General features: G+C 35.2%; 1 protein-coding gene and 1 long non-coding RNA gene across 24 annotated transcripts in view; one reads left to right on the plus strand and one right to left on the minus strand.

Annotated features, from left to right (window-relative positions):
* The first annotated feature begins 1779 nt into the window (after positions 1-1779).
* Positions 1780-22343, plus strand: LOC137487404 (uncharacterized). 2 transcript variants are annotated; one of them, XR_015506047.1, is made up of 3 exons: positions 1780-1885; positions 13926-14030; positions 19961-22343. It is a non-coding gene; the product is annotated as an uncharacterized LOC137487404 (long non-coding RNA). The 2 variants fall into 2 exon arrangements; XR_015506046.1 differs by lacking the exon at positions 13926-14030.
* The window catches only part of kcnq5a (potassium voltage-gated channel, KQT-like subfamily, member 5a), a 248828-nt gene continuing 236565 nt past the window's right edge, over positions 11909-24171 (minus strand). For 15 of the 22 annotated variants that reach the window (XM_087279455.1, XM_087279462.1, XM_087279464.1 and 12 more), the window contains 2 exons: positions 19942-20071; positions 11909-18202 (listed from right to left, as the gene is read on the minus strand). In XM_087279455.1, coding sequence (XP_087135581.1) covers positions 17162-18202; positions 19942-20071 — 1171 coding nt within the window. In that variant the 3' untranslated portion in view covers positions 11909-17161. Of the gene's footprint in view, positions 18203-19941; positions 20072-22203; positions 22959-24171 lie in introns of those variants that run through there. The other 7 variants (XM_087279446.1, XM_087279448.1, XM_087279444.1 and 4 more) reach the window with 2 other exon arrangements.

Consider the following 24171-nt stretch of genomic DNA (forward strand, 5'->3'; position numbering starts at 1 on the left):
ACTATGGGTGACCCTACCGGTATCTGTGAAGTACCAGTGGCGAAGCTCTCAGCATCACTGATGCACACAAGCCCTCACAGCACGTCAAGCTGCAAACCACGTGAGGGACCCTAACCTAACCTACCCTAACCTAACAGACACCGCAAACCACTAAATGCATCGAAACTCTCAGAAGAGTCCAGCGACCGACCAGCAACACGAGAACAACCGCTCAGAAAACCTCGACAACCGTGCAGAAAACCACCTGAAACATCCTGAAGACCACCGAGCAAACCAAGAACTTCAAGTCAACAACACCAACACCAACAACCAACCAGTTGATGAAACAAAACATGCAAAAGGAAACTTACTGTGAACTTGCTCTACAACTATGTACACTATATACATACGCAGGCCTGCAGTGTGGTTTGGGACACTGTGAAGACTCAGCGTCTGGCCCTCTTTCTGCTGGGTTTCTCAGGCAGTGGCTCTCCACTGATGTCCACATGGACTCGAGGAGCCATGCTGTTTGGTCTGGATCCACATCTGCGTTCTGTAATGAGGATTCGTCCATCAGCATGCACCGTCTCCTCCATCACAGGACACCTGAGTGCCTCCCACAGCCGCTGCTTGATCTCCAGGCCCAGCTGAAGGCTGTAGGGACGACTCTTGATCATGGGCTCGACCACAGAGCGGTAGATGTCCTGGTAGGCCTGAACGCTGTAGCCATGGATAGAGAGGGGCTCCTCCTGCTGTCCCACGTCCACTGAAGGCACTGAGGATGCTGGACGGATTTGGGGAAGGACAGCTGCGTTCTTCAGGTGATGTTCCTCCAGACCTGAGGAAGAGATACAGCTGTAAGTATGATCCAACCTGATCACAGCTGCAGGATCCTGCACAGACGGGACACCCTCCAGCAGGAAGTCCTTCAGGTGTGCTGGAAGACTCCTGATTCGTCTGAGGCGCCGCTGCTCCATGAATGTCAACTTTCCAAATCAGACAATCTGATGAAACTTGTCAAAGTGAAGAGTTGAAAGAGCTCAAGTGATCAGATTCAGAGAGATGTGTTGATTTCAGTGTAAACTCAGGTTGCCGTGGTGACAGAATATTGGAGTCATTTAAATGTAAACAACACTTGATCAGCAGAAAGTCAATCAGAGCAGTAGAGGAGTTCTTCTCTATTGCTTCTCTATTACACATTGTGTCATTTTTACATTATAAATAAGTAAATATAGTGTGAACTAAACAAAATGTGTAATACAGAAACATTAACACTTTCAGTTATTTTTGATTAAAATCAGTTGGGGTAAGCAGATTTCCTGATAATTATTATTATCATTTTTTATCATAACCAGGTCTATATCCCAAAACAATAATAAAAACGAAAACATACATAAAATTTTGTCTTTTATTTATTTATTTTATTTTCATAATCAATTTTTATCAAATTTTGTTGCAATCAAACTTTATTTAACCAAATTTCAAATACGTTTTTTTTATCTGATCATATTTTTGCATTAATTATTTCATTATTAAATTCTATAAAACAAAATTACACTGTAAATAAAATTATTGTGGACACTGACAATTAAATATTGACTCAACAAATGAATTCACAATAATAAGCCCCAAACGAAAAAAAAAAAAATCCACATTATTAATTTTAGCTGTTGGTCTGAAGTAAAAATAAAAAATATTCATTCATCAAACATAAAACTGTGCTTTGGCAATTTATCAAAGAGCAGTGAAAATTGTGTTTGTGTTTGGCGAACAAACCTTGCAGCAAAAGCGCGTTTACGCATGCGCGTGAGAGTCGTTTGTTGGATCAGGTTTAAATTCCAGCGCAGCAATCGCAGAGCTCCTCCGAAACATCATATTCAGGCGATTTTCCTTCATCAAAGTTATGGTGAGTAGTGAATTCTGTATGTATTCAATCGTTTTTAAGTTCAGCCAAATGCAAGTCTCCGTAATTCCTGACATAAAACGAAAAGCATGGGTATTACGTTAGCCTTCCGCTCCGTCATAATGTTGTACACAACCAGGGGCAACTGCACATTTACTGATGAGTATGCGGCTTCAACTTTTGCGCGCCCCCCTTCAATCCAACTATATTTTATAACAGGCAAGTGATAAAATGTGGAAAATATTTCCATCAATAAATTAAATATATTTTTTCATAAAGATATCAATATGCTTCAAAAAATACAGTTTCGCAGTTCTGAACACAACTGAAATAGTATGAAGTAGTAAAAGGTATAATTACATTAAGCATGTTAAGTCGCAAAGAAATGCATCTCATACCACCCCAAATTTCTTCTCAATTAAATTTTCCCTCACTAAATGATTATATCACCTTGACTAGCCTTGCTTTTAGACTTTTTGTACTACATTTGTCAAAACAAAATGATAGACATGGGAGTCCTAAAGGGCAAAAGAACATTGCAATTACTTCTCACATTATACTGTGAGAAGTGTAAGGCCTGTCTTTGCAAGAACAATTAACTGAAACTGCTAAAAGTTAAATAAAAAAGACTGTCAAATGTTTAGGGGGAAAAAACAGAAACAAACAAATGTTCTATTTAATTGAAATGTTATAACTTTGTTTGTAGCTAAAATTAAAATAGTTTTGAGCTAAGAAGTTACCAAAAGGCCTGACGAATCAATATGATACATAATAAATTCATAAAAACATGTAGATGGTATGAAAAATGGGGGTGGGGGGTGAGGGTTAAATGATTTTTTAATTTAATAAAATACAATAATATATGCGTATAAAATGCTAAATAAACATTTTTAACAAATATATATATATATATATATATATATATATATATATATATATATATATATATATATATATATTATTTGAAACTCCTAATATGGATAATTTCAAAAATAGTTTTGGCACAATGGCGCCCGCCATGTGTGACCGCAGTCAAGTGAGCCGCCACATGAGAACAACCGGTCAAGCTAGCCACCTCCAGTATTTTAATGCACTTCTGTTTGAGGAATTACGGTACAGAAGCTAGAGCAGTCAAAAACCTCACAAAGACATATATTTCAGCGGTTATTGGCCAAATGTGTCTAGTAAAAAGAAAACATGCATTAATTAAATCATAAATGTACCTTTTAAAATAAATATGAAAATATAGAACATTGAAATACATTTATTGCAGAGTTTTTTGAAGTTTTGTAAAAGTTTTTTTTTCTTGCTTTTGAGTTGACATGAAATATTCATTGAAATCTGAATCAGGATGGCCTTGACTCTTTACATACCAACTTTCACATAGAAATACTGCTGAATTTGGCAGAAAAATGGAGACAAAGCAAAAAAAAATACATCACATCATCTTCTGCTTTGTTTACCTGCACTATTGAAATTCTGTTAGAGTTGACAAAAAATGTCTAATCAATTCTAATTCAGTATGCCCCTGACTCTCCCCATGCCAACATTCTTAATGATTTACAGCTGAATTTGGCAGAAAAATAAAGATCAAGTATGGAGAAGTACATTACATCACTGATCATTTCTTGCATTTTCTACTGCTATAATTAAAAATTCTTCAGAGTTGACATGAAATATTCAATAAATTCTCATTTAGGAGGACACTGACTCTTTACATACCAACTTTCACAAAGAAATACTGCTGAATTTGGCAGAAAAATAAGGACAAAGTCTGTAAAAATATTACATCACTGATCATTTCCTGCTTTTTCTAGTGCTGTAATTAAAATTCCTTCCCAGTTGACATGAAATATTCAATAAATTCTCATTTAGGAGGACACTGACTCTTTACATACCAACTTTCACATAGAAATACTGCTGAATTTGGCAGAAAAATAAAGACAAAGTCTGCAAAAAAATTACATCACTGATCCTTTCTTGCATTTTCTACTGCTATAATTAAAAATTCTTCAAAGTTGACATGAAATATTCAATAAATTCTAATTTAGGAGGACACTGACTCTTTACATACCAACTTTCACATAGAAATACTGCTGAATTTGGCAGAAAAATAAAGACAAAGTCTGCAAAAAAATTACATCACTGATCATTTCTTGCATTTTCTACTGCTATAATTAAAAATTCTTCAGAGTTGACATGAAATAATTAATAAATTCTCATTTAGGAGGACATTGACTCTTTACATACCAACTTTCACATAGAAATACTGCTGAATTTGGCAGAAAAATAAAGATCAAGTATAAAGTAGTACATTACATCACTGATCATTTCTTGCATTTTCTACTGCTATAATTAAAAATTCTTCAGAGTTGACATGAAATAGTCAATAAATTCTCATTTAGGAGGACACTGACTCTTTACATACCAACTTTCACATAGAAATACTGCTGAATTTGGCAGAAAAATGGACACAAAGTCTGCCAAAAAAATTACATCACTGATCCTTTCTTGCTTTTTCTACTGCTATAACTAAAATTCCTTCTGAGTTGACATGAAATATTCAATAAATTCTTATTTAGGAGGACACTGACTCATTACATACCAACTTTCACATAGAAATACTGCTAAATTTGGCAGAAAAATAAGGACAAAGTCTGTAAAAATATTACATCACTGATCATTTCCTGCTTTTTCTAGTGCTGTAATTAAAATTCCTTCCCAGTTGACATGAAATATTCAATAAATTCTCATTTAGGAGGACACTGACTCTTTACATACCAACTTTCACATAGAAATACTGCTGAATTTGGCAGAAAAATAAAGATCAAGTATGGAGAAGTACATTACATCACTGATCATTTCTTGCTTTTTCAAGTCATATAATTAAAATTCCTTCACAGTTGACATGAAATATTCAATAAATTCTCATTTAGGAGGACACTGACTCTTTACATACCAACTTTCACATAGAAATACTGCTGAATTTGGCAGAAAAATAAAGACAAAGTCTGCAAAAAAATTACATCACTGATCCTTTCTTGCATTTTCTACTGCTATAATTAAAAATTCTTCAAAGTTGACATGAAATATTCAACAAATTCTCATTTAGGAGGACACTGACTCATTACATACCAACTTTCACAAAGAAATACTGCTGAATTTGGCAGAAAAATGGAGACAAAGTCTGCCAAAAAAATTACATCACTGATCCTTTCTTGCTTTTTCTACTGCTATAACTAAAATTCCTTCAGAGTTGACATGAAATAATTGATAAATTCTAAATGAGGATGACATTGACTCTTTCCATGGCATTTTTTTATTTAGATTTAAATTTACAGCATTTACAGCTGATTTTTTAGAAAAATAAAGTGTGCAAGAGAACATTGTGCAGAAGGAAAAAAGATTTATCCAAAACCAATGTTAACCAACTTAAAACGCAGGTTCAGTCATTAGGCCAAAATCATTTACTATGATTTACAAGTTGAAAAAGTTTTCTGAAGCTTGTGAAAATTTGTCTTCAGAATGTTTTTAATTTAAACAGTAGGCTATAGCCTACGTTGCTTTTTTTAGGCCTATATGCACAATTTCCAAAGTGTTTTGAGTATAATGTTAAAAGTAATTTTTTAAAAATAAAAGTAATCACTTTTGTTAAATTTAATTTCTGAAACCAAATGTGATTTTTTTAGACAATAAATAAATCATTTGTATCCAGGCTATATAAAAGTAAATGTTATTGTAAGTGGTTTTTATTTTGTTAACAATATACAAAAATATGGAAGATTCTTAATAATAATTTAAAAAGAAAGTAAACATCATTCATTCATTCATTTTACGTAGTCCCTGACTAATCGGGTCGCCACAGAAAGGACATATCTTTCAATGTTAATTTAGTAGGCTAAGAAAAAGATGAACAATTGTAAGCAAATAAGCTATTAGTTTGTCCTCAAATGTCCTCATGCAACTCATATTGCAAAAAATGAAATTGAATAAAAAAAATAATTGTAGACTAGGGCGTAAGGTGGCGCAGTGGGTTGCATGATTACTTCACAGCAAGAAGGTCGCTGGTTCAAACCTCGGCTGGGTCAATTGGCATTTCTGTGTGGAGTTTGCGTGTTCTCCCCTTGTCCTTGTGGGTTTCTTCAGGATGCTGCAGTTTCTCCCACAAGTCCAAAGACGTGCTATAGGGGAATTGAGTAAGCTAAATTGGCCATAGTGTATGTGTGATTGGATGTGTATGGGTGTTTCCCAGTGATGGGTTGCAGCTGGAAGTTCATCCACTGTGTAAAACGTGCTGGATAAGTTGGCGGTACATTCCACTGTGGCGACCCCGTATTAATAAAGTGACTAAGCTAAAAAGAAAATGAATGAATAAAGAATATGAAATTAGGTGTGTTGTAATGTATTTTAAGATACTTTATATAAAATGTTTACCATAAAACCGTCTGAAACTTGAAATAGACAGAATCTTATTTTTAAGAGTATTTATCAAAAACATCATGTTAACGCCAAAGCATAAAAAGCCATAAGAAAAAATTCTGTTATAATCAGTGATGCATGTTGGCAGTCAAGGTCATTTTGAAGAATAAATTGTTGAACAATTCTTGCCAACTGAGAGAATTTCAATAAATAGCAGTAGACAAGCAGGAAACGGTCAGTAATGCATTATTGCAGATTTTTATGTTTAATTTTCTGCCAAATTCAGTTGTATAGCCTAGAGTTAATATGTAAAGAGTCAGTTTCATACTAAATAAGAATTTATTTATTATTTTCTGTCGACTGTAATAGCAGTAGAAAAGCAAGAAATGATCAGTGATATAATGTACTTTTGCATATTTTATCTTTATTTTTCTGCCAAATTCAGCAGTATTTCTATGTGAAAGTTGGTATGTAAAGAGTCAGTGTCCTCCTAAATGAGAATTTATTGAATATTTCATGTCAACTTTGAAGAATTTTTAATTATATGACTTGAAAAAGCAAGAAATGATCACTGATGTAATGTACTACTCTATACTTTGTCTTTATTTTTCTGCCAAATTCAGCAGTATTTCTTTGTGAAAGTTGGTATGTAAAGAGTCAGTGTCCTCCTAAATGAGAATTTATTGAATATTTCATGTCAACTTTGAAGAATTTTTAATTATAGCAGTAGAAAATGCAAGAAATGATCAGTGATGTAATTTTTTTGCAGACTTTGTCTTTATTTTTCTGCCAAATTCAGCAGTATTTCTTTGTGAAAGTTGGTATGTAAAAAGACAGTGTCCTCCTAAATGAGAATTTATTGAATATTTCATGTCAACTCTGAAGAATTTTTAATTATAGCAGTAGAAAATGCAAGAAATGATCAGTGATGTAATTTTTTTGCAGACTTTGTCTTTATTTTTCTGCCAAATTCAGCAGTATTTCTATGTGAAAGTTGGTATGTAAAGAGTCAGTGTCCTCCTAAATGAGAATTTATTGAATATTTCATGTCAACTGTGAAGGAATTTTAATTATATGACTTGAAAAAGCAAGAAATGATCAGTGATGTAATGTACTACTCTATACTTTGTCTTTATTTTTCTGCCAAATTCAGCAGTATTTCTTTGTGAAAGTTGGTATGTAAAGAGTCAGTGTCCTCCTAAATGAGAATTTATTGAATATTTCATGTCAACTCTGAAGAATTTTTAATTATAGCAGTAGAAAATGCAAGAAATGATCAGTGATGTAATGTACTTCTCCATACTTGATCTTTATTTTTCTGCCAAATTCAGCTGTAAATCATTAAGAATGTTGGCATGGGGAGAGTCAGGGGCATACTGAATTAGAATTGATTAGACATTTTTTGTCAACTCTAACAGAATTTCAATAGTGCAGGTAAACAAAGCAGAAGATGATGTGATGTATTTTTTTTTGCTTTGTCTCCATTTTTCTGCCAAATTCAGCAGTATTTCTATGTGAAAGTTGGTATGTAAAGAGTCAAGGCCATCCTGATTCAGAGTTCAATGAATATTTCATGTCAACTCAAAAGCAAGAAAAAAAATCAGTAATGTAATGTACTTCTCCACACTTTATTTTTCTGCCATATTCAGCTGTAAATGCCAATAAAATTTCCCATGGAAAGAATCAAGGTCATCCTGAATTAGAATTTATTGAAATGTCTTGTCAACTCTGAAGAAATTTTATTTGTGCATGTATAAAAAGCAGAAAATGATCAGTGATGTATTCTTGCAGACTTTGCCTTTATTTTTCTGCCATATTCAGCTGTAAATGCCAATCACCTTTGGCATGGAAATTGATTCAAGGTCATCCTGAAATAGAATTAATTGAATATTTCATGTCAACTATGGCAGAATTCTCAGCAATAGCAGTAAAAAACAGGTGTTTTTTGCAGACTTCATTTTGTTTTTGCCTTGTAAATTGGCATAAATGTCATGTCAAGTCTAAAGAAATTAATAATATCAGTGAAAAAAGCATGAATTCAATCAGTGTTAAATTATTCTGGCAGACTTTTGCAAAACTTCAAAAAACTCTGCAATAAATGTATTTCAATGTTCTATATTTTCATATTTATTTTAAAAGGTACATTTATGATTTAATTAATGCATGTTTTCTTTTTACTAGACACATTTGGCCAATAACCGCTGAAATACATGTCTTTGTGAGGTTTTTGACTGCTCTAGCTTCTGTACCGTAATTCCTCAAACAGAAGTGCATTAAAATACTGGAGGTGGCTAGCTTGACCGGTTGTTCTCATGTGGCGGCTCACTTGACTGCGGTCATGTGTGGCGCCCCTATGCGCCGCATATACTACATACCCCCTTTTTGCGCCACTGACAGTAATGTACTATTCACCCTCCCTGTTAAATTTGATCTAATCATGTCCTGAAACACACCTCCTCTCCTGCTTTCACTTCTCATACTGACGGAGGGACTCGGGAGCGATTCGTTTGTGAATGAATCCCCGAACGACTCTTTCACTAACGTTAACCGACAATAATACAAGTTTCTGGCAGCGCAGCATCTCGTTGTCATATTTCTTTTGCATTGTTTGCTGATTTTATTCAACAAAACTAGCATAAGCCAAGTGTTTAGTGCGAGTTGGAGCTTCTGTGTCTTATGGTGAATGCTGTAAGTGACTGTATTATCATCAATAACGTTACCTGATTAGCACAAAGTTCAGAACATACAAAAACAGAAAAAAAACTTCATATTACCTATGAAATGTTCTGCTTTGTGCTTTGATTTCTTTGTTTGCTCGTTTCTACACCCGTAGACAGCGCTAAAGTCCCGCATCTTCACGTAATAACACTGTCTTGACTAGTGCGGTTGAATGACATTTGTCCTGGGAGCACTGTAGCAATGTGGCGGCGCTATTGACTCATGCTCAGGGTCCCTATGCGATATATAGTGTATATATCTATGATAGCATGTTACTTGCTACTAACCACCCTCCACGGCCAAAAAGGTCCAGCATATGTCCTTTTAAATATTTTATGTAATTTAAAATGAAATATAATATATTTACCATATAATTAATATAATATATTTATATTTAATATATATTTCCGTCACGTCTGTGTTTTTGAGGTTGTTTGGTCACTTCATTCGTTTTATTCTGATCAGATACCAGATCGCTCAAACCACTTCAGAAGGTGATCTGGGATGCATTCCAGATGAAACTGGACAGGTATAATAATTTTATAGACAAAATTAATATAAATAAAATAAATTATAACCGGGAGAAACTCTGCCCTGCGCCTGAAACACCTGTAGGTGCGCTTTTACGGCCAAAATTCTATTAAAAAAACATGTTTACTATAAGCATACAACATGTTCTAACTTTTCAAGCCGGTAGCCAGGGGGATTCGGAAGACCCACCCCTCACTGACAAAGGTCCAGATTTGTCCCATACAAGAGCTCATTTGTCCTTTTTTGACTGCTATGCCATCATAAGTAATGAAAATACTCCAACGAAAAAGGCTTTAAGACCAAACAGAATCCTCTGTCAGCTGATGCTTCGGTGGGACTATAATCTGATGCAAGAGAAGTTTTCTTTCACCACTGTATTGTTTTTAAACAGAGAAAACATTTAACAGGTAACTTTATTCTAAATCTTGGACCTTATTTCTGAAATAAAAATAAGCACTAAAAAAGGTGTGAAGCACCAAAAGCGGACCATATTAAATTGATTTGAATATATTTTGGCTGTTGTTGATATCCGGGAGTTTTCAAATGTACTTTTTGTTTTTACCAAAGAGACTAGAAAAATTCTGAAGAATTCATTATTATTGTTTTATTATTATTATAATTATTATTATTATTTATTGAAATGTCCCAATTGTGACTAAGGGAAGTTGCATGTGCTGGCAAGTTTGTTTTCTAATTTCTGTCTAATAAATGACAGTAGGCTACAGTTTTTTTTACTTTAAAACTTTAACAGATTGCTATTTTTTCTTGATTTATATATATGATGTGATAAATTTGTAATTCTTTTTTTTTGTCAGCTTAGTCCCTTTATTAATCTGGGGTCACCACGGCGGAATGAACCGCCAGCAAGTTTTTACGCAGCGGATGCCCTTCCAGCCGCAACCCATCTCTGGGAAACATCCACACACACATTCACAACGGACAAATTAGTCTACCCAGTTTCACCTGGGGGAAACCGGAGCACCCGGAGGAAACCCACGCAAAGGCAGGGAGAACATGCAAACTCCACATAGAAACGCCAACTGAGCCACGGTTCGAACCAGCGTTTTTTAAATTTGTATTTAAAAAATTTGTCTTGTTTTATCTTTATTTTTTTATTGCAAAATATTTTTAGTACATCAAAAAGTGTGGTTATGATGACATCTGACTAGCTAATCCAGGAAACACAAATCACTAAAATGCAGTATTTAAATCTTATAGATAAATAGATAATGAGGCGTATAACTGCAAAAAGGTCCAATTTATGAGAACAAAAGGACCACTTCTTTCACCAGGCTGGCTACGGGCCTGAATAAGATAAAGCCATTTTTCCACTTGAGCCCCTGCCCCTCAAAATGTCTCATCCCTGCCTCTGCTTCTCATGACTTATGATGCCAGAAGTTTGTCAGTGATGGTGTGCCAACCTGTATGTTGTGGATAGGTGGCTATAGTTCATTTATTTTCTTTGGGCTTAGTCCCTTTAATAATCAGGGCTTGCCACAACTTATCCAGCACATTTTTTACACAATGGGTGCCCTTCCAGCCGCAACCCAGTACTGGGAAACATCCATACACACTCATTCACACACAAACACTGGCCAGTTTAGTTTATTCAATCAATTAACCCATGCCACATGTCTTTGGACTGTGGGGGAAACCGGAGCACCCAGAGGAAACCTGTGTCAACATGGGGAGAACATGCAAACTCCACACAGAAATGCCAACCCAGCCGGGACTCAAACCTTCTTGTTGTAAGGCAACAGTGCCAACCACTGTGCTGCCTAAAATGGCTATAATATAAAAAACAAATCTATAAATATATGACTGGAATCTTTTTTTGTCCCTTGATTTGATTTTGTTTGAATTTGAGCATGTGTCCTCGATAAAGTTTAATGTTGTTTTATAATATCAAGAAATGCAAATGTTGTGCCTCTTTAGCTTTTTCATTTATTTTAGATTATTTTACACATGGGGCTATTTAAATATCATATTGAAGATAATGCTTGCACTGCTGTTTAATTTTCTAAGAAATAAACTTAATATTGTAGGGCAGAGATGTACAGTAATTGGTAAATGGCTTGAATCAGGAGTTAATTCTGGACTGCCATTACATAGAAGTTTTTGCGGTAGTATATGTTGTACCTTAAATGAACATCAGTCATCTTGGTTGCGTTTATTTACATCAGTCATGATGATGGCAACAACTGGAGTATAAAAGGCTCATTTGAAAATAGTTAGATAATTAGCTAGTTGTTTGTTACATGTAGCTTTCAAAACAAAAATGGACTTTAGAAAGTCCCTAAAACTAATACTGTTAGTAAGACGAGGCATTCCAGGACATCAACATCAAGCACACCAAGCCAAGTTTCAAGTCATTTGTTTATTTAAGTATTATGATGATAATAAATTTTCATTTTGCATTTTTCAATCCCAGAGCATCAACTCTGTTATGTGCACAACGATGAAATAAATTATTCTGAATGACAGCGAATGCTAACATAATCAAGCATGTATATTAAGGCCAGTTTTTGTGTAATAAATTATTTGATCTAGTGGTAAAACAAAGAAATGTTGCTTAAACTGACAGACGCTTTTTAAGTTCACAGCCAAACAGAGAATGTGCAATTATCGAAATACAAACATAGTTTCATTAAGAGTTTAAGGTAAGAGTGCTGTTATGAATACAGAGGTTTTATCAATGTTTAATAAAATGCAAAAAAGCACCGTAAAACATTGAACTACAAATAATAATAATAAAAAACTCTCAGAAAAGCAATAATGAAAGAATATTAATCATAACGTGTTAATAAGACTAATATTTCTGTACCTTTATCAGCATTTCAAGCATCAGTTAGTTCCACAGCTCTCAGTTCATTTCTCTGGTGTGTATATTATTAACCTCAAGTCTAAAGCAAAACAAGCATCTCGACTACCTCTGGATTATAAATCTTATTTAAAGCATATATTCATGTTAAAACAATTCATCATCACATTTGCAGGTTTCCTCTATACACATCTGAGCAGTTGTGCTTCCAATAGTACAGTGCCAAAAACATCCTCAAAGTACACCTCAGATGCTTTTAACCAAAAGAACGAAACTAAACATAAGAAAACAAGTAAACCCAGCTAATCTTGGTTATTCTACGTACAAATAATGGTTCACGTTACATTCTAAGTTATACAGACAAGCATTTTAGCTAAAGCACTTATTGTATCATTCAGAAGCATGGAATAAAAATGTTTGAAGCTGAGGTTTAGGTAAGACGCTCACTTGCTACAGATAAAAACACAAACAAATCTGGAAAAAAAATAAAAATAAACACACAAACGAAATTCAATATTGCAATTCAATTTTAAATACATTTGTGAGACTTTCTACTTGACAGTCCAAATCGTTTTTGATTATGCGAGGTTACAAATGAATCAAAATGTACATTTAATTACAATCATTAGTAATGATACTGCATTTGTGATTTGTTGTCATGATGATGCAGATGATACATTATTTTCAACTTTTTTGTTTTTGTTTTTCATTGATTTACTTTTTACATTTTAGCAGCCAAATATCGACAAGGACTAAAGAATTAGCAAATCCTGTAATCAGTCTTCTTCAAAAAGCCTGATTGTCACAAACAAACTCTTCACAGGACGTTTCTCCAATCTTTTTTTGCTCACAACATTCAGATTTCTTCAGATGCTAAGACTTTTAAAAGACAAATTTAGAAAGCATATCTGTTTAGGCTACAGTGTGAAGATGCATTTGATTCTGGGTTTCTTCTGGAGCTGTTAGCAAACCCTGCTTTTTTGGCTGAGGTTTGCATAGTATTGTGAGTGAACGACTGCAAAAATAGCTTTTTGCCTTGTTTCTAGTCTGAATATCGAAATATTTTTAAATTAAGAAGTGTTTTCTAGACAAGCAAAACTAATGGCCTTGATTTAAGAAATAATATGGCAAAATTAAGTGAGCTTTTTTTCTCTTAAAACAAGCATAATCTGCCAATGAGGTAAAAATAATACTCTTGTTTTAAATTAAAAACAAGATTTAGACATACCGATTAGTTTGCATGTTTTAAAGGAAAAACTCAATCAATTTGGACACATTATTTCAAAAAACAAGACAATATTTATTTCTTGTCCAGAAATTACTTCTTGATTTGAGAATGTGCAGACTTTTGGACTAGAAACTAGACAAAACCTCTAGGTAAGAAAAGCATTTTTTTGCAGTGTGGACCAAGACTACCTGGTTTTCTGCTGTTCCCCCCATACCCCCCCCCTCCTCTATAGTTCCTAAAACATGCAAATGAGTGGACCACCACACATTCAGGAAAAAATATTGAGAAAGGAATGCTAATGCCGAGCGTGGATTTTGTTACTACAGGTGCAAACACGCTTCCAATCCTATGCAGTTGCATTTTAAACATGCCGATCCATGCAAGACTGAAAGAGGTGCTCATTCAGTACCATAACCCTTCATTATTTTAAGGTAATGTTCTTGGTTCTGTGCAAGTTAAGCTCAACCGACAACACTTGTGCTACACTATAATGTTGATCATCTTTAAAGAAACTCACCCCTCATTTTCTTAAAGCAGACATGAAATGGAAATTCTACATGTATTGTGATTATCCATTTGTTAAGTCATGACGAACAAAATAATGTTTCCAGGTCCAAGCCACTATTCATTTGAATTTAGAAAATAGTTGTTTATGACTCCTTTTTAGTAATACCACAAATTAAAGAGATTTTTTAAATAAGATTATGGTGTATACTACAGTCTCTGGACTTACTGCATCACAGACACCAAATTTTTAATAATATATAAATATTAATCAGTTTCTGGCAATCTGATATTAGGCATGGTTAAATATATTGCGATCGTGATTTTTGAAAGTATTACATCGCTTTTTAATCATTTATTATTAACATTTGTTGAGCCTCCCCATACAGCTGTATTGCTTTGACCCGGAAGCCACTTTGCATAACGTCACACTTAACAAAATGAATTAATCCACTCAAAATCCCTTTAAATACACTTTTAAAAATAAAGGTGCTTAAAAGGGTCTTTTTTGGTGTACATGGTTCTTTGAAGAACCTTTCACAGCCATAGAACCTCTTCAACTCATAAAAGGTTCTTTGTAGCCCCATATGGTTCTTTATACTACAAAAAGGTTCTTTATGCGATAGCTTCACTTTGAAGAACCAAAAAAGGTTATTCTATGGCATTGCTGTGAAACCCCCTTTTTGGTTCTTTGTGGTACCTTTTTTTTCTAAGAGTGTAATCTCATAAATTTAATTGACTTGGTCCTAAAATATAAGATTTCAAAAAAGGCATGAATGTAAGTGTATACAATCAAAAGCTTGAATTGTTCTTATGAAACTTACTATTGTTGGGCTGTAAATTTCGTCATTTTTGCTGTCATTTTAAGATTTTATGTCAAAAGAATTGTACAAAAGGAAGGTTAGAAAAATAAAAACCCACTAAATTCACTATGAGTATGTTAACATGGACACCAATAATAAGACAATAGTCTGATTAAGAGCCTACCTTGTAAACTGCGATTTTTGGCCAATTTAATAAAATTAAGGTCATAATTGAACTAAACAGAAATCGAATTAAGACATGTGGAGTACGCCAACTTTAGACGCATTGTTGAAGTGCAGTACTGATAAACTATTACCGTCATGTAGGACTGACAGGATTTTTCATACACACAGGGCGGTTTGACACTATTCTCTGCATCTATCAAGTCAGTAAGGGACTACAGACACACACACCGCAAAATGCTGAGTTTTTTTTTCTCTCCCATTTGGCGTGCAGAATTCAATTCCATTAAACAACACTCTCTTCATTCTTTGTACTCTTCTTCGTACTCACATCCAATACCTCAACTTGTTACAGGGGCATAAATGAAATGTTCCTGAATGAAAGTGAAAGTGCCAAACTGCAGTTAAAGTCGACAAGTTAAAAGCGAACACCCGAAATTACATGAAGCATGGTGACGCAATGATGTAAATCGAATTATGTGCGATAACATGTAAAACAGGAACATGAAAAAAATCATTCAAAAAGCAACTCATGTAAACACCTTAATCATATTATGATCTTATTCAGATTAAGGTAAATAATTAGATTACTGATGTCCATGTAAACATGTAGTCACTAAAACTTTTGTTACTGGTTATAAACAATAAGCATATTAACATTTACCAATCAGAGGTCTGTTCTTTGTACCTTGCTTAAATTATCTGAGATGGTTTGAAAGATACTGGATATTTTAATCTTGATAACTGATCTCTGGTTTATTAGATTCTTCAAACAATTTCACAAATCAGATTAAAATGTCCTCGCAATCATGATCAGCAATAGCGATTAGCTGACGGCACAGTAGTGGCATCATCTGATTAATATTCAATTAGTCATATTGCAAAATTACATAGAATTGGTAGTAAAGGGTTTGTTAAATATGATACGTAATAACTTTCCACCTTTGTTGAGGGCTGCATGCTTTACACTGTCACGAGTATTTAGCAATTCATTTTGTTTTACAGTTAGAGTGGATTTTCTTTATTATAGTAGCCATAGTAGTATTAGCCGGTTTCTTAATCGGTGTAAAGAATAACTAGATGTTTAATTCAATTTTGCATAACAAAAGCATTTTGATACTGGTCAAAGTGTCTGCAACTTTTGTGAATCATCAAATCACCAGCATATTCCCTTTCAAAACATGTTCATGACTGCATAAATGTAATATTCTTAAAAAAAAAAAAACTAACATACTGTGCATGTTTATTATTATACACAAATTGTACTAAAACTATTGTACGCGTTTGTATCTAAAAAGTTCATATCAATAAATTTTCTCTTTGAACCACCAGGTGGCAGTCTTAACTATTTACTATTTTCCCAAGTGTAAATAACTACTACTGTAAGAAAATATCAGAATTCGGTGCATACTTTCAGCATTATCTTTGCTTGAACTGACTCGATCTAATCCTGTTTATATGAAATAAGCCTGCTCCCTAGCAGGTTTGAGCTACCAGAACTGTTGCTATGACAACAACTCTCGAATGAATTTTGAAGAACGAAATGATCCTGGATCGTGTCAAATCGTCAACAACCAAATATAGCTAATTGAGTAATCTATGTATGAAGAATAAACCCCTGCTGTTCACTTTAAATATTGCTTCACTGTAACAAGGAGCGCAAGTTGGAGTTCATTCAAACTAATTTACTAAAAAATGATTGACAATAATACACACACATGCAAAACATCACAAATAACCCAATAAAATAAAATCTACTAAAGATTCTAAAATGTTACAAATCAAAGATTACAGTACGCATGTTGTCGAGTGAGCTTAACGTATATATTGAACCTGGAGTATGTTTTTTTGCCTAACAGCTTTCCAATAATAGAAATTCTCTTGTATGATCAATTGTCCATGCATTGATATGTATGTATGAACAAAACCTTATGAACAATGTTTCTTTTCCTCATAAAAATCAGAAAACATACAGAACATATGGGATGCTCCAACTCCTTTGGAAAAGAAGCACATGAGGGACATGAGGTTGTGTCCAGTCTCCACAGTGAGGTTGCTGTGCTCCGTTGGGGTTATTCGAGGCATACGTGAGGCAAGTTATGGGACTCGAGAACATCTCTTGGTCCAGCCTGACTGGGAGACGTCCCGCTGGCCCCTGTCCGTAGCAGCTCAGAAGAGAAGTTGGTGTCGTTGCTCTGTTGGTGGAGGAAGTCCATCTCTTTGTCACTGATAAAGAGTTCCGTTTCGCCCCAGTCGGTCAGCGGCTCGCGGTCGCTGGACTCATTGTTGCTGCTGCCGCTGCTCCGAGTGGACAATGCAGGGTGGCAGTCAGCAGCAGTTGGTAGCATGAGGTTCTGAGCTGAAAGAGACTTACCGAGTCCACGCTCGACCTGTAGCGAAGCAGCTGCTGTGGAAGACATGAGCATCAGTGGATCAATGTCAAGGCTCAAATGTCTTCTCCAGGACCCATCTTCCTTGGAGTTGCGCTCAGGCTTGTCCCGAAGCTGTACCGTGCTTGGAATACTCTCAGCCTCCTTGTCTGACTCAACCTCGTTTTGGGTCCCCAGCAGGCAATTTGTCGGACACTCAGCCCGGCTCTCCTGTAGAGTCTCTGGGATGAGGCTGGTAGGCCGACCTGGAGGCGCTGGTACCATTGGCGGGAGCTGAAGGGTTGTTGAGGTTGAATGGACTGTTGGGACAGGCCTGGTTAACTCACTAAACCGCTGGTGGCTTCTGGAGAGGTTGTTGGGGGTGAGAATTGGAGGAGGGGATGATGGGTAGAAACTGTCTGGACTGGAAGGTTGGTTGTTGAGGAGAGGGGAAGGTGAGAAAGAGGAGGCTGAATGTGGGTAACCGGTACCCAAATTGAGTTCACTAGGGGCCAAAGCAAGATGAAGACCGCGGTGCAGGTTACTGCTGCAGGAACGAGACACTCCACTACCGGTGAGCTGGGAGGAAGATTCCTTGCTATGGAGGGAACTTTGGTAGTCAGAGGTCTGATCCAGCTCAAATAGTGGCAAAGCAGACAACCCGAGCATCGAAGAGGAGCCTTTCTGCAACACCTGCCGGTATATATCCAGCAATGAGTCCAACTTTGACTCTATGGACTGGACCTGTCATATAAGAAACACACAAATCTCATTAAATTTTTTATCATTTTATGTTCATTATTGTTATTATTAGACCTGTGCTGAAAAATCTTCAATCTTCAATCTCTTCAACCTTCATTGATTTAAATTGATTCAGTTAGGATTTTAACAGCAGATGGCGCTCTAGGCTAGTTTTTAAGTGTATACTCAAACACTTACAAGGAAGAAGGCTTGTGCAAAATTAATCTAAATCTAGCTCTATTAACACGGTTCAAGGTGTTTCAGCCTTTCAGGTTGGAGTGGAATCGATGGTGTACAGCCATTTTCAGATCTCTCCAAAGATGTTAAATAGGATTTAGTTCAAGGCTCTGGCTGGGCCACTAAAGGACATTCACGAGTTGATGTGAAGCCACTCCATTGTTACTGGAAGATGAACCGTCGCCCCAGTCTGAGGTCAAGAGCCCTCTGAAGCAGGTTTTCATTCAGGATGTCACTGTACATTGCTGCATTTATCTTTCCCTCTATCTAGTCTTCCAGTTCCAGCAGCTAAAAAAACACTCCCACAGCATGATGCTCCCACCACCATGCTTCACTGTGGGGATGGTATTAGCCTGGTGATGAGCAGTGCCTGGTTTTCTCTAAACGTAATGCTTGGCATTCACTCTGAAGAGTTTCATTTTAGTCTCACCAGACCAGAGAATTTTGTTTCTTATGGTCTGAGAGTCCTTCAGATGCTTTTTGGCAAATCCCAGGCAGAGAGTGGCTTCTGTCTGGCCACTCTACCATACAGGCCTATTTAGTGGATTGCTGCACAGATGGTTGTTCTTCTGTAAGGATCTCCTCTCTCCACAGAAGAACACTGGAGCTCAGACAGGGTGACCATTAGGTTATTAATCACCTCCCTGACTAAGGCCCTTCTCCTCCGATCACTTTAGGAAGATTCCTGGTGGTTCCAAAATCTTCCACTTACAGAATATGGAGGCCACACTGTGCTCATTGGAACTTTTAGAGCAGCAGATATTTTTCTGTAATACTGTCTCGGACGTCTACAGACAATTCCTTTGTCTTCATGCTTGGTTTGTGCTTTGACATGCACTGTCAACCTTGGGACCTTATATGTGCCTTTTCAAATCATGTCCAAACTACTGAATTTACCACAGGTGAACTCCAATTAAGCTGCTGAAACATCTCAAGAATGATCAGTGGTAACAGAATGTACCTGAGCTCAATTTAGAGCTTCATGGCAAAGGCTGTAAATACTTATGTACATGTGATTTTTCAGGGTTTTTTATTTGTAATAAATTTGCAAAAATTAAAAAAATATATATTTTTTCACATTGTCATTGTGTGTACAACATTTTGAGGAAATAAATTAATTTAACCCATTTTAGAATAAGGCTGTAACAAAAAAATGTGGAAAAAGTGAAGCGCAATGAATACTTTCCGGATGCACTGTATTTTAGTATACTACTCTTCAAATGTTGGTTTGGTCTAATGTTTTCGAAAATGGTCCATCTGAATGTATTCATGACTCTTGCACTATACATACACTACATAATTTACATCTCGCACCATAACCATAACATCTTGCACCATAAATACATTACAAAACTCTTGGAACTGGGACTAATCACATCAATTTAGTTTTGTATCATTTTGTTGAAACCAGAAAACAATAACTATGACAAAAGTATTAATTTATTTCCCCAATTTTCACAACATAAGAGTATGTTTCATTAGAATAGCAAGTTCGTATGGCTTACTTGTCTCTCTACTTTACAGACGCGGCCAAGCATGCTCATGTCATGCTCCAGAGACTCTCCTTCTGGGAGGATTTTCTCTCTGCCTTTTCTGTCCACTGAAATCTGGCCCTTGCCCAGTATCTGATCCACCCTGAGAGGAAACAAACAGCGATTTTGAGCATATGATGAGGATGTACACCTTTACACTGTTGTTCCTCAAGCTCGAGCATGGCACAGCAGGAAAAGGCTGGACTTCGGTTAGTGAATAAGAACTGATGTTAGTGCATCTCCATCAGCTACGTTTTCTGTTAAAAGACAGTAAGAAAGACATGTTGACATATATGTTTGTAAATTATACAAGTACAGGACATTCAGAGCATTAAATGTTATTTGCTACATTTAAAGATTGGCTGAATCTGATCTACCTTTACTAGTTTACATCTTTATGTAGTGATAATCAAATGATTTCCATGCATATATGCATATTAGTTACAGCTTTCATAAAATATTTTAGATTTCTTGTTTCAGTATGTGATTCACTATTGCCAGGGGTTAGAAAAAATGTTTTATGCTTCCTTGTCTTTTTAATTTTGTCATGCAAGAACCATTTGAACAAACATTAATCAGGTGAACCAATCAGAGTATGTGCAACACAATTAATATTCATCCCCTGACTGAAAAATCACAACAATATTTTAATCAGTTTGGAGTCCAATGATGAAGATTATGTGTAATGCAATAAAAAGAAGTCTGTCTACAACCCACATACTGTATATTAGTGGTTCTCAACTACCTTGAGATGAGATAAAAATCATGAAATATAAAAGCATTATTTAGAAAATACCTAATACTAAAAATATTTTCTTAAGTTAGAAGGAACGTTAGACTTAAAATTATTTAACCAGTTAACCTAACATTTTGGACTCAACAAAAAGTTTTGGAGATATTGACAGATTAGACATAAATTAAATAGTACATTACTACAATTTATCAGTAATTCTTAGAGCATATGGCAGAGAGCATGAGGTTTCAGTGTATTATAAATGGTTAATGGAAAAGATGGGCTGTAGTTTCCATTCTGCACTTAAAACAGTTTGGTGTAAAAATCTAAACTGTATATTTAGCAATCAACATTGGAAGAAAATTTGCCAAAACTGTAAACTTAATGTTAAAATGTTTAAGAGTACGCCTAATGCAATTTAAAATATAGAATTTTTTTAAATTGGACTCTGAGTAGGTTTTTCAGGCTTGGGTTGACTCTGCTGAAGATAGAGATGTGAGAGCGAAGAAAAAGACTTGATGCATCCCCTTTGGTCCTGTTCTAAAATACAGGAATTCTGGGCACAATGCACAATTACATTCAGGATGTTTCTGGATGCTGTTTTTCGATTTGTTCTAAACTATATGTACTGGGACACCTGCTTGTGTTGGGGTCTGGTGTGAAGATGTCTGAGTGGATTCAAATAAGTATTATGATTGGAAGACATATCATTATGAGGGGATGGTGTTCAGCAGGTCCACAATCATTTCAAGAATGGGTTACGGAATTGGGAAAGGTGACAGCATATGAAAAAATTACATACACAGTTGAAGTCAGAATTATAAGCCCCCCTTTGAATTTTTCTCTTTTTAAAATATTTCCCAAATGATGTTTAACAGAGCAAGGATATTTTCACAGTATGTCTGATAATATTTTTTTCTACTGGAGAAAGTTTTATTTGCTTTATTTGGGCTAGAAAAAAATCAGTTTTATTTTTTTAAACACATTTTACGGTCAAAATTATTAGCCCCTTTAAGCTATATATTTTTTTGATAGTCTACAGAACATACCATTGTTATACAATAGCATGCTTAATTACCCTAACCCCTCTAGTTAACCTAATTAACCTAGTTAAGCATTTTATTGTCATGTAAATGTACGTAAGTGTCTTGAGAAGTATCTAGTCAAATATTATGTACTGTCATGATAGCAAAGATAAAATAAATCAGTTATTAGAAATGAGTTATTAAAACTATTATGTTTAGAAATGTGTTAAAATCCTCTCGCCATTAAACAGAAATTGGGGGGAAAATAAACATGGGGGCTAATAATTCTGACTTCAACTGTAGATTATTTGATAATTTGTATGTTTATCAGAGAAGATAGGGAAATTATTTGGCATTTTTGGAGGATAAATAAGATCCCTGTGGTGAGACGCATAGTAAAAGTATAATTATCTTAGTTGATTTATGCATGTATTATTATTATTGCATTGTTTTTTTGTTTTTTTTTCATTTTTCTTTACAATTATTATTTTCTGTATGTGTTTTATTTTGCTGAGTTTATATTATTTATCTGTATTTATGATAGCAACATCTAATTACTGTAACTGCTGCTGTTGGGGAGGGGAAATACCCATTAAAAAGATGTAAAAATGCGTAAACTGACTGTACTGTTAAATTATTAAAGAAAACTAAACATTTGATCTTAATTTAAATCTTGTTTAAAGGAAATTCTAATAAACGTCTTTCAATACTTACAGTAAAAATAGACTATAGTCATCAAATAGACAGGGGTAATGACTACAAATGTCTGTCTGTTATTTGATGACTAGACTATTTTGGACTTTTGTTAGATGTTTGTTAGATATTCACTGACAGCTCAAATCTTGTTTTAGCCAAGACGTTTTAACATCTTTTATATGTCTATTAAACACATATTTGCTTGGGTATAGGCAATGGTTTTTATATGGCAGCACTGCAGAGATTCTTTTTGGAAGCTTTATTTATACAGTTGTTTGTGTATGGATGTGTATAAACTGTGTCAGTTAAACAGTTTGAATAGTTTGAGCTATATAAATCATCACCATTGGACTCCTTGTGCAGAAAGAAGTGATTAAGGTGAGTAAAGCCCTATGACTAAGTCCCCGAGCCTTCTAAAGGCCTCTGACCCAGCGTGTTTCTTCTTGCTCTGGCTGTAATACAAGTGTAGAGAAGGAGAGGAAAGGTTCCTGGCTTTGGTGCTGAGTGTCTGATGTGGACCCATGGCTGAGTTCAGTCTAAATGAGAGAACATACGGGGTCAAGAACAGTTTAAAGGCTGTGCCATCAAGGAAAGTAAGAAGAGAAGGCTGATGACAAAGTCAAGATAGAAGATAATCTGAGATACATGCAAGTTACTGATCATACATATTACAGATCACAGGTCAGTTACATATAACAGACATATATACAGACATATAACTGATCAAAACAAAAGTCTACATAATCTAGTTTAAACATGCTGGTACTAAGTCACTGTTTCAAAATCATCAGGTTTTCAAGGCTAAAGTTCATTCGTTCATTTTCTTTTCGGCTTAGTCAATACAATGCTACAGTCAGTTATTTTCCTTAGAAAAATTGCGTTGAATATCATTGTTTTGGGCTCTATAACCCACCCACTTGCCAGTTTACCCAAATATATTTCAGAACCCCATGTTCCTTTGTAGAAAACACAGCATATTTAATTTCAGTCATGAAGGCTACCTAACCTCCAGAGGACATCAGCTGTAAAATTAGACACAGATTCCAAGTTACAGTATACAAATCCACATGAAGTGGTTTTTAATTAGCAAACTATCAGATATTACAAATGTAAGCATTAGCTAAGTAGCTCACATTGTAAGACTTGTTAGTTAGGTATGCTCACTCCTGTTGGTATTGTCAATCTGGCAACATGCATTTGGATCAAGTCGTCGGAGGGGGCGTGTAAAAAAAAACAAAACCCTATCCAATATTTTAAATCCTACAGTATATATGGCACCTTTAACAATCAAGTTTTGGGACACAAATTTAAATAGGGAAAGCCTGGAGGACGTGATCTAACAGAAGTTAGTTGTATACACAGACACATTCGATCTGATAGCATGCATTGCATCAGTTATGCTGGTTTAGCACAACAAGCCAACCTTGTTAAAAAGAGAGAGAGTTTAGCTTGATGAGAAACAGGAATCAAGGACAGAGAAAACAGCTTGAGGTTTTGGGTCAGTGACACGTAAACATCTACAGTGTCCAGCTGTGACTACAAATAAATAAAAATAAAAGTTTGGGGTCAGATTTATTTCAATATAATGAATATAATTTAGGTAACTTTATCTGATTTTAAAACATAATAGCAAGGCTGAGAGCTCATTGCTTCAGTCTTCATTCTCAAATGATCCTTCATAAATCAATATAATATTGTCTGCTTACATGATGCATAATATTGTCTGCTTAATATAAATTGCTTACATTT

Source organism: Danio rerio, chromosome 13 (assembly GCF_052040795.2).
Source record: "Danio rerio strain M-AB ecotype USA chromosome 13, GRCz13ab, whole genome shotgun sequence".
Classification (NCBI taxonomy): domain Eukaryota; kingdom Metazoa; phylum Chordata; class Actinopteri; order Cypriniformes; family Danionidae; genus Danio; species Danio rerio.